Genomic DNA, 15,269 nt, shown 5'->3' on the forward strand with positions numbered 1-15,269 from the left:
TGGGAAGGGTATGGCGACAAACCTTCTGTTTGTAATACTAACTTCGTTTCTACAGTTACTTTTAGTTTTGGGGCATTATTCGTTATAAATTGGATCTAAATCCGACTTGCGTGTTCTTATTTCGAAATACTCGCATTGACTGACGGCAAGACAGAACATACGTACATGTATACATAGTGTCATGCCATTGGTAGGGCTAATAATGTGGGACATGGATATCGGGTTTGGTGATCTACAGACTGAATTCTTGTTTACAAAAGTAAATACCATAGTCGATTTGACTATCAGAGATCGATGATTTAAAGAAATTAGATATTTTGGAAATTAAAAACTTATAAGCGGAACCGTTTCATTCAAAGGCATAAACGAGTTTTAAACTTGAGGAAACAAGGGAGTAACTAATTCAAAGATGTCTCTTAAAATGTCTTTAACGGATTTATGGATATGCTTTGCGTTTATACTTAGTTTGGGTAAGTTTCAACTGTTTATACACCATTTACAAACAACATAAAATCTTTATCAGTTTGAAATGAAATTAATTATTTTAATTATATCAGATGATCGGAACAAATGCACCAGTCAATTGTAACCACGGCCCCTCCCAGGTCCGGGGAATAGCGGGGACTTTGACTTCCGGTCCAGCCAAGCCCGGGTAAAACCCTCGCACTGCGGGGACGAACTGATGGTAATGCTAAAAGCCACCGCACCCAAGGGACCCTAAGTAAGGCACATTCCCCGCTATATTTGGCGCGAATACAAAACCACCGCATTCACCCGGCACTGCGGGGCTACCGGGAAGGTAAAAACACGGCCCATTTCCCCGGCTATCCCCGGTATACCCCCGGACCTTGGGGGGCCGTGGTTATAATTGACTGGTGCAAAATATGTACACATCAATGTAATACACTTTGCATGTATACACTGCCTGGTTTATCTTATTACCTAAGATACGTTTATGAATTATTAATCTTTCGAATTTAATTAAAAAGGCAGAAAACGGGATCAACAAATTAACTTTATTGATATACCCATGAAGTCGTCCGTACGCAGCAATGTTAAATACAATTACAATAATATTCACGTGCAAAGCAATTAAAACAAATGAGAGTGATGTAGTAGAGGTCGATCCCCACAAGCGGGACGTTCCCTGTGCCTCCCCAAAAGGACACTAGCACTGGATTTTACACCGGAAACTGGCTCATGAGGGATTCGTATCAGCCGACAGCTGTCTTTACAATCAAGTCATCATAAATAAGTATAAATGAAAACTATGGAAAAATATTTTTTACGGACGGAAGAACGGTCGGGTGGATGAAGGCCAATATTTACGACTCTAGACCGAGGGGAACAGTTTCATGTTTTCATGTACACTACCGGTATGTCCATCTTATATATTCGCCACGTTTTCAGCGCAGGGTATCGCGGGCGGGGAGACTTGCACGTACTACAACACTTACGGCTACTACACGTCGGGGTACTGTGATGGTTACTGCTGCTCGAAAACTGACGACTACTGCTGCTCGTAAGTACACATATGTACCAACTATAGTCGTTGGCGACCAGTGTGGCTACCATCGGGTGGTGAATATTGCTCTCACACCGTTATATTGTTTGACAAAAATCATTATGAATCCTGTCGAAACTTGTACAAGGTTTAAATGCATACATTTTAAAAGAAATGCTACAGACGCACATCAACTTTAACAGAAATGTACTCAAATGGGTTATCACTTGTTTATATCATGAACACTACTCAAGAAAAAGGAACAAGTACGACTAACGCAAGAAGTAGTTCCTTACATTAGCCTCATTTTGTCTGACTGACGATAAGAAAATCCGATTGCTCGATAAAATCGTATTAGAAAGTTTCGAAGGTCACATGGCCCATCTTGAAGGGTTCCGTGCGCAAGTCCGTCGTCTTTACAAAGTTGAAGGCCTAAACATGTCACTGAAGTCGTGTTAACTTTTGGTGATTCTTCGGCAATTAAAAAAATTAAAAGAAACACTGAACACGAAGCCACAAAACATCAATCATGTCATACTTTTAATACTGTGCATTGAAGCATAATAGTGTATTGTTTTTTTAACTGGGACAGTGACCCCTAAACCCCGTCCAATACTGCGGAACTGTGTTTGAACTGGGACGCTGTGTACTCCGTCCCATACTGCGGAACTGTGTTTGGTCAAGGACAGTGGCCTCTGTATCCCGTCCCATACAGCGGAACTGTGTTTGATCTAGGACAGTGGCCTCTGTATCCCGTCCAATACTGCGGAACTGTGTTTGATCTAGGACAGTGGCCTCTGTATCCCGTCCAATACTGCGGAACTGTGTTTGATCTAGGACAGTGGCCTCTGTATCCCGTCCAATACTGCGGAACTGTGTTCGGTCTGGGACTTTGTTCCCCGTATCCCGTCCCATACTATGAAACTGTGTTTGATCTAGGACAGTAGCCTTTGTATCCCGTCCCATACTGCGGAACTGTGTTTGATCTAGGACAGTGGTCCCTGAAGGCCCTCCCATACTACGGAACTGTGTTTTATCTAGGACAATGGTCCCTACATCCCCTCCCTTACTGCGGAACTGTGTTTTATCTAGAACAGTGACCTTTGTATCCCGTCCCACGCAGCGGAACTGTGTTTAATCTAGAACAGTGCTCCCTGTATCCCGTCCCATACAGCAGAACTGTGTTTGATCTAGAACAGTGGCCTCTGTATCCCGTCCCATACAGCGGAACTGTGTTTGGTCTAGGACAGTGGCCCCTGTATCCTGTCCCATACTGCAGAACTGTGTTTAATCTAGAACAGTGGTCCCTTTATCCCGTCCCATACTGCAGAACTGTGTTTGATCTAGAACAGTGGCCTCTGTATCCCGTCCCATACAGCGGAAATGTGTTTTATCTAGAACAGTGACCTCTGTATCCCATCCCATACTGCGGAACTGTGTTTGGTCTAGGACAGCGGTCCCTGTACACCGTCCCATACAGCGGAACTGTGTTTAATCTAGAACAGTGGCCTCTGTATCCTGTCCCATACTGCAGAACTGTGTTTAATCTAGAACAGTGGTCCCTGTATCCCGTCCCATACTGCAGAACTGTGTTTGATCTAGAACAGTGACCCCTGTATCCTGTCCCATACTGCGGAACTGTGTTTGATCTAGGGCAGTGGCCCCTTTATCCCGTCCAATACTGCAGAACTGTGTTTGATCTAGAACAGTGGCCCCTGTATCCTGTCCCATACTGCGGAACTGTGTTTGATCTAGGGCAGTGGCCTCTGTATCCCGTCCCATACTGCGGAACTGTGTTTGATCTAGGACAGTGGCCCTTGTATCCCGTCCAATACTGCGGAACTGTGTTTGATCTAGGGCAGTGGCCCCTGTATCCCGTCCAATACTGCGGAACTGTGTTTGGTCTAGGACAGTGGCCTCTGTAGCCCGTCACATACTATGGAACTGTGTTTGATCTAGGACAGTGGCCTCAGCATCCCGTCCCATACAGCGGAACTGTGTTTGGTCTAGGACAGTGGTCTCTGTATCCCGTCCCATACTATGGAACTGTGTTTGGTCTAGGGCAGTGGTCTCTGTATCCCGTCCCATACAGCGGAACTGTGTTTGGTCTAGGGCAGTGGCCTCTGTAGCCCGTCCCATACTATGGAACTGTGTTTGGTCTAGGACAGTGGCCTCTGTATCCCGTCCCATTCAGCGGAAATGTGTTTTATCTAGAACAGTGACCTCTGTATCCCATCCAATACTGCGGAACTGTGTTTGGTCTAGGACAGCGGTCCCTGTACTCCGTCCCATACAGCGGAACTGTGTTTAATCTAGAACAGTGGCCCCTGTATCCTGTCCCATACTGCGGAACTGTGTTTGGTCTAGGACAGCGGTCCCTGTACTCCGTCCCATACAGCGGAACTGTGTTTAATCTAGAACAGTGGCCCCTGTATCCTGTCCCATACTGCGGAACTGTGTTTGATCTAGAACAGTGGTCCCTGTATCCCGTCCCATACTGCAGAACTGTGTTTGATCTAGAACAGTGGCCCCTGTATCCTGTCCCATACTGCGGAACTGTGTTTGATCTAGGGCAGTGGCCCCTGTATCCCGTCCAATACTGCAGAACTGTGTTTGATCTAGAACAGTGGCCCCTGTATCCTGTCCCATACTGCAGAACTGTGTTTGATCTAGAACAGTGGCCCCTGTATCCTGTCCCATACTGCGGAACTGTGTTTGATCTAGGGCAGTGGCCTCTGTATCCCGTCCAATACTGCGGAACTGTGTTTGGTCTAGGACAGTGGCCTCTGTAGCCCGTCCCATACTATGGAACTGTGTTTGATCTAGGACAGTGGCCTCAGTATCCCGTCCCATACAGCGGAACTGTGTTTGGTCTAAGACAGTGGCCTCTGTATCCCGTCCCATACAGCGGAACTGTGTTTGGTCTAGGACAGTGGTCTCTGTATCCCGTCCCATACAGCGGAACTGTGTTTGGTCTAGGGCAGTGGCCTCTGTAGCCCGTCCCATACTATGGAACTGTGTTTGATCTAGGACAGTGGCCTCCGTATCCCATCCCATACAGCGGAATTGTGTTTGGTCTAGGACAGTGGCCTCTGTATCCCGTCCCATACAGCGGAACTGTGTTTGGTCTAGGACAGTGGCCTCTGTAGCCCGTCCCATACTATGGAACTGTGTTTGATCTAGGACAGTAGCCTCCGTATCCCGTCCCATACAGCGGAACTGTGTTTGGTCTAGGACAGTGGCCCCTATATTCCCTCCCATACTGCGGAACTGTGTTTGATCTAGGACAGTGGTCCCTGAAGGCCCTCCCATACTGCGGAACTGTGTTTTATCTAGAACAATGGCCCCTGTTTCCCGTCCCATTCTGCGGAACTTTTCTTATCTAGGACAATGACCCATGTAGCCTGTCCCATACAGCGGAACTGTGTTTGATCTAGGACAGCGGCCCCTGTATACCGTCCAATACTGCGGAACTGTGTTTGGTCTGGGACATTGGTCCCTGTATCCCGTCCCATACTATGGAACTGTGTTTGATCTAGGACAATGGGTCCTGTACCCGTCTCATACAGCGGAACTGTGTTTTATCTATGTCAGTGGCCCTTGTATCCCGTCCCATACAGCGGAAATGTGTTAATTGGTCTAGAACAATGGTCCCTGTTTCCCGTTCCATACTGCGGAGCTGTGTTTGGCCTAGAACATTGGCCCCTGTATCCCGTCCAATACAGCAGAACTGTGTTTGGTCTAGAGCAGTGGCCTCTGTATCCCGTTCCATACAGCGGAACTGTGTTTGGTTCGTTAACATTGGTCCCTGTAGCCCGTCCCATACTATGAAACTGTGTTTGATATATGACAATGGGCCATGTATCCGTCCCATACAGCGAAACTGTGTTTTATCTAAGACAGCGGGCCTTGTATCCCCTATTCCCCGTCCCATACAGCGGAGCTGTGTTTGTTTGGTCTAGGACAGTGGCCCCTATTCCCCGTCCCATACAGCGGAACTGTGTTTGGTCTAGGACAGTGGCCCCTATTCCCCGTCCCATACAGCGGAGCTGTGTTTGTTTGGTCTAGAACAGTGGCCCCTATTCCCCGTCCCATACAGCGGAACTGTGTTTGGTCTAGTAGGACAGTGGGCCCCTTTATCCCGTTCCATCTACAAGAACTCTAGATACTCTCCACGAACACCTACAAATAAACCGACTTCTTTAAGACAAACTTTTCTTTCTTTTCCAGTTTCTGATCGATTATGTCTTGGTTAATTATGTATAGTTTAAAATAGTAGTTTCTGTCGATATTTCATTTCGGAATAAATTATTAACCACTCTCCTACGTCATTCTTTAAATATCGATTGCAAAATATGACAATTATTAACTGTCAATCAATTATGAGTTTTAATAATAAAGACTTGTATTTTTCTGTTTGGATCTAGCCGTTCAGGTAGAATCACGGATGTATACCATGTTATACATTGACAGAGGCAATCCTTCTCTTTTGACTTTGATAACCATATTCGATGTATATCTATATAGATTTGTTCCAAACTTTGGGCTTCTTTTTGAGCTGTTGTCTTGACATGGTAAATCCAATGATTATACACGTATATGAGCCATATATGAAAACCTGTACTACTGAATAAAAACAATTGTTTTGAAGGAAAGTTACACGCACAGATCAAACCGTCGTCTCACTTTATTGAAAATTCAAGAGAAACTTCCACAAACTGTTTGAGGTACATGTATGCGATTTAAAGAAAGTCTAAAGCTTTTATTTTTAGGCAGATCATGCAGGCATTTGTAAGATTTTACTAGGGGGAATAATTAACTTTTTTATGTATGAACTAAGTATATTTGCAACCCATATGATTTTGGTATCACCTGAACAAGTATTGCTTAACTTAAAACTAATATTGAATATATTTGAACGAAAATACATTATAGATCAAGTTACTACACTTTGTATTTTAAATTCAACAGATATCGGACATGTATGGACAAGTTTGCAATATGTAGGTATGCAGGGAAAAAGTTTCAAACACAACCAGATACTGTTTTATGTATTTGATACGGAACATGAGATTTATATTTGCCACTGACATCGGAGTCGTTCACATTTAGGTCGAATTAGTACTTATATAGTGCTCTAACGCTATCAAATATCCATATAACCGTTTTTGTTTTATTAAGTCGCAATAAACTGTATTTATTAATAATATTGTGGGCTTTTTGTAGACTTTTTACAAGTTTTTCTCCGTGCAAATGATACCAAAAATATTCCGGAGTCACCAGGTATACAGAAAATCACATTAATTAGTATAAAAATCTCATAATAATGAGAATTTAATACAAAATGATTACACTCCCATAGGTCAATAAAACACAAACAAAAAATGCGTTGACGTAACGTCAGATTCTGGTACCAACTTGCGTTTCACAAACTTGCTGTGTGTTGAATATATGTATCATCATATGCATATAACTTCCATAATAAAATACTACAATAAACACATCGTTATACCCCTGTGCGAATATGTGCTTCAAGTTTGAATGCATGTGTAGGATCTTAAAAACAACGCATGTCAGGTGTTACACTTCACTACGGTGTATGTGAACTAATATATAGTATAACTGCAATATGACGTTAATTTGTTTCATTGTTTGTATATTAGATCGCTTAAATTTGTAGAAGGATATATTTATAAATAAGTTTCTGATGGCGAATATCAGCGCATTTTAAGAGTCCACTCAACTATCACATTTCCGTTTTACGTGGCAGAGAATTTCATTTAGAAATCTCAGGATATAGAGTTGTAAAGATGACATTAAAAACATGTACTGCTACAACACAGAGTGTTCACAGATTTTTTTTTTATTTTTTCATGATAATTTGGATACAGAAAATGAGCTTTTCCCAACGTCTAGCAGAAATGCCACTCACATTAAAACTCGTTTATCCACAGATGAGAGTATAAAGAAAAAAGATTTCGGGAATGTTCAATGTAATACCTTTTATATGAATATATGTAGACCAGGGTTGTTTCAGTCGAAAACTGTTCTACTATTAACCGAACACCTATGTTTAGGCAGAAATATCACAGTGCGTGTTATAACGAAGGTCACGTACGCGAATTATGCTGCACAGTTCGCGTACCCGACGTTCATTATAATGGTTTTTCTTGTCAATATCTTAGTCCCATCTCATTCAAAGCTCTTATAACAATGACGGTTTCTCTCTAGGATTGCAAAAAAAAATGAAAACAATGAAACGCATCCAAATAAGTAGATACCAATATCTGCCGTTACGTCATTACGAGTGACGATCAAGGAGTCCGCCTCTTTAGCCCCTATGTCACGCCATAGGTTCGAGTCCCTCCTGGAGAACATTCTTGTGCTCCTCATAAAAGACACCTACTTGCGTTTGCACAGGAAGAAGATTTGGGTGTGATTCTATAGCAATCAGCTTTCATTACAGTAAAGTCACCATGATCGCGAGTCTATACGTCGTTAAGAATTAAATGCCTAGACCTTACTTATATATGACAATATATCGAATTACATTAATTGGCTATAGTCGTGCCTTGAGCGAAGATCCTCGTATACTGGGGCCAATTATCGGGAAAAAACCCTTGGCCATGCTTAAGTAATAACGATTTAAAAAGGTATTAAATGTTGAAGTGCACACTTTAACAAATAAAAAATGTACATACAAACTATGCCAAGATACTTTGGAAGCGTCAAAAAGGTTATTTCGATGCCATACATAGTATCAGAATAACCGTTATTTGCCGGATACTATGTGATATTAATAAAAATAAATTATTCAGAGTTCATTAACTGTAAGACAAAGAACACATCGAAATGTGTCACGATGATAATTTGTGCTGTAAACCAAGTTATTTTATTAATTGTCCAGATAAACGAATATGGTAATGCTGAAGAATTTACAGAAAGAAAGACACATTACTGCATGTAGGTCAATCAGTTGAATGACTCTGGTGTCGTATATGTACATGTATATAGAATGATAAAATAATGGCATGGTTCACGTCTCAATATTGTTATATTTCCAGGAGCTGGGGTTGGATAGCGGGCGTTGTTGTGGGCGCGATCGTGTTTGTGGCGGTGGTGGCCGTCGTAGTGTTCATGGTGTGCGCCAAGATGAAGGCCAAGAAGTCCCGTACCGTTCACGTCGCCACCGTCAACACCCGGTCTACGGGATACTCGTACAATAACAACTACAATCAATTCAGTAGGTGGACTTACAAACCCCCTTACTGGTTATCATATCAATATGAGTGATAACAACCACTTCAGTGTACATGTTTAATTATTATGGCGCTTCTCGAGCTTGACGTTTTTAACAGTCATATACATGTATTGCTATCCTTGCCGATCTTGTCTGACGATTACATAATACATTCGTCTTTTTTTCCAGACAAGCCGCCTGGAACGGTTATGTCGAATATGCCAGCTCCTCCCCCGTACAGCCAAGTGGCATTTCAGCAGCCCGGGGCTGGGGCGTACCCCCCACCGCCCGCCTACCGTGAGACAGTCACTCCCTATCCACCACCACCCAACGGTGGCACCCAGTCTACCAGCTTCAGCACCGGAAATAACGCTGCATATCCACCGCCGCCTCCTGTGTACTAAGCCAGTGTATTGCTTAGCATTGGAAATTCAGCTCAACTAACGTAGTTTTATTAGTTTTGAGCATATTAGTAAAAGCAAGGCCGCTTGTTTACGAGATGTCCTTTCAATAAACGATTTTGTAAAAAGTTATTCTCAATATGCATTATGAACACCTATATAAAACTACTCCTCATATCTGTGATAATTATCATCATGCGTACATGTCATAGCTGATGTTGATTCTTTGTACATTTTGAACGGACGGTTTTGAAGTTTACCATTTTGTGTCCTTTTCATTTTGTTTATAGCCAGTTTTGTCGATTTTAGATATTTTCCCCCATTTTTGTGTCTTAAACATAATTTGAATTTCATTTTGTTAAAATTGTTTCTAATTTTAGTTTTATACTGTTTTTGTTCAGTGCACAATGGCTGGCCCATTGCCCCCCTTTTTATTTGCGCTAATAAAACATTCAAAGAAAATAACTGCGTTTCCTTCACTTGCATATTGCTACAATTTTAATGGAATTTTATTTAAAATAATACCAATATCAAATGAAAACTTTAATGTCATCAAAGCAAAAAGCAAAAACATGGATCACAACAAATAAATACTTATAACCTAGTCATTAACACACTTTAAAAGCGTCCCCGCGTCCACTAGTAGCTACATGTAGTTCAAAGATTGCTCAACAACCCAAAACTAGCTGATGCAGCTACATAGTTCTTTAATTTCTGGCCATATTTTTAAGTTTAGAGCAGCTACAATGTACATGTAAATGAGTTTATGCTGGGAATGTTCAACATAGATTCATGAAACATTTACAATGTCTTTCATTTATGATGGAAAAAATAGGAATGGCATAACAAACAAAAAAACATTCTTAATGGATGTACAAAACAAACAAATTTTATGGATGTATAAAACAATGCAGATGTAAGCAATGATTACAAGAACTCTTCATCTCAAAAAACAGACATGAACAAAGCAGACTTTGTTCCCAAAATTAAGATCTTACCTAACAACAGTTAATGTGCAAACTAAACAGAATGTACACTTTGTTTCCATAACAATTAAGTTTCTGTTACACTGTTTTTTTGCATGTATATGCATAACTTACAGCATGATCAATCTTTGAACAGGTTACTAAGAACACTAATAAGTTCCAAAATCAAATACAATAGTCCACAATGTTAAACATGAAATTCAATACGGAACTATCTGACAAACACTCGTACGAGATGGTACAATGTGCAGTTCATACTAACACTTATCCACCTCTCAAATACTGTTCTCCATGTCCGAGATTTCACCGTCCGTGTTGAATGACTGCACGTCATCCGACTCATCGCTCGCTTCTGGCGTCGATTCCTCCTCACCAGCCAGTGCCACACGGGCATAATCATCTGTGTCAATGGACTTGCAGAAGTGGATGGCATACTTCAATTTCTCCTGCAGCACGAGCTTGCAGGAGTAGCGTGGCATCTTGAGCAGGAAGAAGCAGGTGTAGCTCTCTGGCAAGAAGTGGTCCGGGGGATGGTACTTGTCCAACACCTGCAGATATAGTACAGTTTTACAGATGGTTTCATAGTGCAATGGAAGCAGCTGATAGTTGCCAATATATTTGTTACAGTTATACATGTGACTGTCACTGAAAAGAAACATTCAAGACCAAGACACCTTTCATCTTTCAAATGCTAAAAGTACTACAACTATGTCAGATCACGTTTGGCATTTTTTTTCATATTTATATGCAAGAGCCAGATTAACATGCCTTTTCATCGGCCTTCACCTACCTGCAGTACAAAGTCCCTGCCACGGAAGTCTGCGATAGTGCGCGGCAGGCGAGTGCGGCCCCACACGAAGCGGAGGAACAGGGACCTCTCTGCATTGGAGAAATCTTCCATCACCTCCCAGAACCACTGCACCAGCGGTGCTGTTGCGTCCACACCCTTGTATGTGGCTACTGACTTGAGCAGGTTCAAGGGAATGTCTGGGCTGCCACACACCTATACATTAATAGAGAATCATGCATATATACAAGTATTATTGTAGAATTGAGTATTTTGTACCATACATGTTACACTAATTTTCAAGCAAATGAAGAACAATCTTAAAATAAGAGAAATAATGACATTGACAACATCCTTTATCTAATGTCTTTATAAATTGACAATTGATAGTGAAGAATTAAACCTGCCAAGATTCATAATTTAATTTAAGCTACAAAAGGCAATGCAGAACTCCAGATTGCAGCAAGATTTTTTTTTGACAATGGCATTTCTTCAATAGGATGTATGATCAGTGGACTGTAACTAAAATAGCTTTTTAATACCATTTATTGTATTGTTTGAAACATAATATGTGTACAAGTTCCATGAAAATTTGATAAAACAAGTTAAATTTATGACATGGATTTCTTTCGACAGGGATTTCTTTTTATCTAAGATTTTGTCTTTTGAGCGAGTTTTGACCTGAGGTTACCCATATTCATGCATGTTTCAGAAAACATGCAGACACATAATTATTCTGAGCAAGTTTCATAAAAATTAGATGAAAACCATTCAATGTATTTGAGATTTGACCTAGTACCCTAGTTTGTGACTAGAGGTAAATCATAACTGTTGTTCGAGACAACATGCAGACAAGTTTTCTGACCAAGTTTTATAAGAACTGGATAAAAACTTTTAAATTTATGACAGTTGTTTTTCCATCTAAGATTTGACCTAGTGACCTAGTTTGTGACCTTAGGTGATCCATATTCATAATTGTTCAAGGCAACACACAGATAACTATTCTGACCAATTTTCATAACAATAAGATAGAGAATAGAATTTATTAAACTGAATAAAATCTTTAATGTGGATTAATTGCCCACCCATTCCATCATCTGCCCGGTTCTTGCCATTCCACAATCTAAAGTTTTTGAAATTTCAAAACTGCAAAGTGTAATTTATTTAAAAAGTGTTTCATTTATTTCAGTCCTGTAGATACATAATATGGTAATAGAAGGACCAAATCTTGGATTGACAGCACCAAATGTATATCACTTTAAGCCAAAACCTTTGGCAGGGGATAATAAAGATAGTACGTGAAAAATATCTAAAATACCAACAAAAAATTAACAGGACAACACAGGCTAGCAGTGTCCTGTTGTCAAGTAGATTCAAGATTTACTTCTATAGCTTAATAATGTTAATGGATATAAATGAGTCTGACATACCATGGTTTCCATCTCAAGACCAGTAAAGAGGGACAGGAGGGGCACAGGGACTACCTTGCTCATGCCTTCCCGCACCCACTTTACATGCTCGTCAAACTCGTGCAGCCTGAAACACACATTAACCATACTGGGACTTGAGTCATGTGGCATATATGCAGCTTATATGCATTTATGTTATCAATGTGAAAATTGTAATGAAATATTTTGTGTATGTATTGCAATGAATCTAGCCTTGTAGCTCTACTACTGAACATAAGGTACCCATTATATATGCCAATATCTCTCAGAAGTAATGTATGTCATTACACAAAATGAAAATTAAATTTTATTGACTCGTCAGCACTGAAAGTAAAATAAAATTTAAGGCCAAATTATTTCCGAATATACCTGGAGTTCATGGCGAGTCTGATGTACTCAGCACGGTTGTCGGTAGTGATGCGAACATGTTTGTTGGAGAGGTGGACCTCCTGGCCCGTGGAGCTGGGCACGGAGAACGGCATGTCTGCCCGTCGCAGTTCACCTTCCTCCATCTCCTTGATACACATCAGACCTTAAACACAACACATGTTAAAACTTCATGAATTTAATATTATTCAAATTTTTATGTTAGGAATACTGTAAAAGCAGTTTTCAAAATTATGATACCTATAAATACTTAAACAAGGTCCTTTATCTAACTTAGTGACTTTTTGACAATAAAGACAATTTCATATAAGTGAAAAAGTTATCATGACTTATTTATCCTTAAAAATGCCTGCAAACCCTCCTTTTAGCATAGACAAACACACCAAACCTGGAACAAAGTCCTTGTCCATCTCTGTGAGGTCCCCGACAGACAGTGGCATGCCAGCTAGCTGCTTCCACACAGGCTCAGCCAGGTTGATGCTCAGTGGAGACCCACTTCGGATAGCAATTCCAATCAACATCCCTGGAATTACACAATATAATACATGAATACATCACTAAATAAATTTGCCATCCCTCTAATGAAGGCAAAGAGCATGATATTTTTATCCTTACTTGAATTAAGAAATTTGATGTTAAAACAGCATGCCATCATACTTCAACATACTGCTCTGAATACATATTTTGTTTGATAACAAGAAAGATCAAGAATAGTAACAGGTTCCAAAGAATGATAACTGTTTTCATATCCCATACTTACCTAGGAACTTGAACATGTTCTGGTGAATGGCTTGGTTAAGCATGGGGTTGAGGAGGAAGCAGTCTCTGTTCGCACCCGACTCATCACGGCCGTTCGGGGTGACAATGAGGAGAGGTAGGGAACCGTTCTGTAGCTCATCACACATCTCAGCTATAGACTCACTGTAGCCACCACCACAGTCATCCACACTCTCTCCTGGAAATAATTGAAATGTTATGGTTATGAACAACATGATAGTATAAAAAAACACAAGTTATTACTTGGAAATACATCAATACACATGATATTAAATATCAAATGACATAATATTTAAATCAGAATTTGTTCTTGGATGGTAATAAATGCATTCAGTTAACTGTTAATAACATCAAGATAAGTGACAACATACACAACTGGATAAAATATTTTTTTGTTGCCAGTTAAATGCAGATGTGTTTATTTGGCCGTCTTAAAACCTGCTCACTCACCTACAAACTTCACCTTCCAGACCCTGTGAGGCAGCATGAGGGAGTCTGCTCCAAACACACCCATCTGTTGGGACATCTGACCAAACACTGACTTGATCCCATCAGGCCCCGCGACCCCGCCCTTCGCCCGTGACCTCTTTACCTGGATACGGTTAAGCTCCAGCACTGGGCCATGCTGCTTGTCCCGGACCATGGTTGCCTGAACAACCTTCCGAAAGGCCGTCTCCTTTAGACAAGAGAAAAGATTGGCATTATCGATTCAAAAACCTTATCATTCCTTAATTTTGCATATTGTATAATGACAAATTTCAGTCTTCAGAGGAATTTAATGTTTCTATATGCAAACAGTGACCACTGCAGACGAATAAGATATAATTGTCCAAATTTTTGAACACTCTTTTTATTTATTTCAAGTGCTTGTACCTTTGCACTGGAGACAATGACCCCACGTAGCTTATCAAGGCCTGCGAACACCTCCCACTTCTCCCGTTCCTGGCCTGTTTCCTGGAGGTCAAACATGGAGATTGACGGGCAGAACAGGTCTGAGAAGTGGTGCAGCAGGACCAGCCGGTTCCGCAAAACTGTTATTGGGATAGTCTGTAGGTGGTTGTACTCCATTGGAACAGCCGTTGGCAGCTTGCCAGCACTCACTGGCTTATTGGTCGACCAAGCAAGGCTGTGGGCTGAGCCACATGCAACTCTATTTATCTTCTTTCCTGCAAGGTTACCAATTGTCATATGTTACTGTGCATGTTTGCACTAAATTACATGTCCTAATATCATTATAAAAATATACACTTTACATTAACATTATATTACAGGATAATGATTCTGACTGACCTTGCAGTGCAGCGACAAGCCTTGGTCTCTGTATGGCGTTGGTGGTGCCGTCACCAAGCTGTCCCTCATCATTGTCCCCCCAGGAGTACACCTCCCCAATGTCTGTGCAAGCCACGCAGTGCAGCGAGCCACACGCTATGTCCACCACCTTCTTCCCTTGCAGGGCTGACACACGCCGGGGACGACGCACATGGTCATCTGTGCCATGACCAAGACGGTGGTAGTCTCCTTTGCCCCTAATTCAAGGGATACTTTATTACATTATTAATGATCATCAAATTCTACTTTATCCAAATCAATATATACATTTAGTCATACATTATTTGAATCCAAAACGTAAATTTGTAGCATATTAAACATTGGCTTTAGACAAAATCTTTCAAAATCTGAAAAACATCATAAATGTTCAGAAACTTGACATGGCCCTCAATCTCTTTGCAACCAATGAA

At 41.0% G+C, this 15,269-nt stretch overlaps 2 protein-coding genes across 5 annotated transcripts in view; one reads left to right on the forward strand and one right to left on the reverse strand.

The window, feature by feature from the left end:
* The first annotated feature begins 218 nt into the window (after positions 1-218).
* Positions 219-9,604, forward strand: LOC128228865 (cysteine and tyrosine-rich protein 1-like). Its single transcript, XM_052940396.1, has 4 exons — positions 219-470; positions 1,411-1,522; positions 8,569-8,747; positions 8,934-9,604. The coding sequence occupies exons 1-4, from the start codon at positions 410-412 to the stop codon at positions 9,146-9,148; spliced, it is 567 nt and encodes a 188-aa protein (XP_052796356.1). The 5' UTR covers positions 219-409; the 3' UTR covers positions 9,149-9,604.
* Positions 9,605-9,675: 71 nt separating this feature from the next.
* LOC128228864 (E3 ubiquitin-protein ligase HERC2-like) overlaps positions 9,676-15,269 on the reverse strand; it is a 67,578-nt gene continuing 61,984 nt past the window's right edge. For all 4 annotated transcript variants that reach the window (XM_052940393.1, XM_052940392.1, XM_052940394.1 and 1 more), the window contains 9 exons: positions 14,821-15,056; positions 14,404-14,696; positions 13,981-14,206; positions 13,514-13,708; positions 13,142-13,276; positions 12,736-12,898; positions 12,349-12,454; positions 10,922-11,134; positions 9,676-10,679 (listed from right to left, as the gene is read on the reverse strand). In XM_052940393.1, coding sequence (XP_052796353.1) covers positions 10,407-10,679; positions 10,922-11,134; positions 12,349-12,454; positions 12,736-12,898; positions 13,142-13,276; positions 13,514-13,708; positions 13,981-14,206; positions 14,404-14,696; positions 14,821-15,056 — 1,840 coding nt within the window. In that variant the 3' untranslated portion in view covers positions 9,676-10,406. The remainder of the gene's footprint in view (positions 10,680-10,921; positions 11,135-12,348; positions 12,455-12,735; positions 12,899-13,141; positions 13,277-13,513; positions 13,709-13,980; positions 14,207-14,403; positions 14,697-14,820; positions 15,057-15,269) is intronic.

Source organism: Mya arenaria, chromosome 3, assembly GCF_026914265.1.
Source record: "Mya arenaria isolate MELC-2E11 chromosome 3, ASM2691426v1".
Classification (NCBI taxonomy): domain Eukaryota; kingdom Metazoa; phylum Mollusca; class Bivalvia; order Myida; family Myidae; genus Mya; species Mya arenaria.

Bases quoted from the DNA above. Each gene is read 5' to 3' on its own strand.
- LOC128228865 (XM_052940396.1), top strand. From the start codon at position 410: ATGTCTCTTAAAATGTCTTTAACGGATTTATGGATATGCTTTGCGTTT. The intron at 471-1,410 runs GTAAGTTTCAAC...CCACGTTTTCAG, and splicing joins TGCGTTTATACTTAGTTTGG to CGCAGGGTATCGCGGGCGGG. The intron at 8,748-8,933 runs GTAGGTGGACTT...CTTTTTTTCCAG, and splicing joins TAACAACTACAATCAATTCA to ACAAGCCGCCTGGAACGGTT.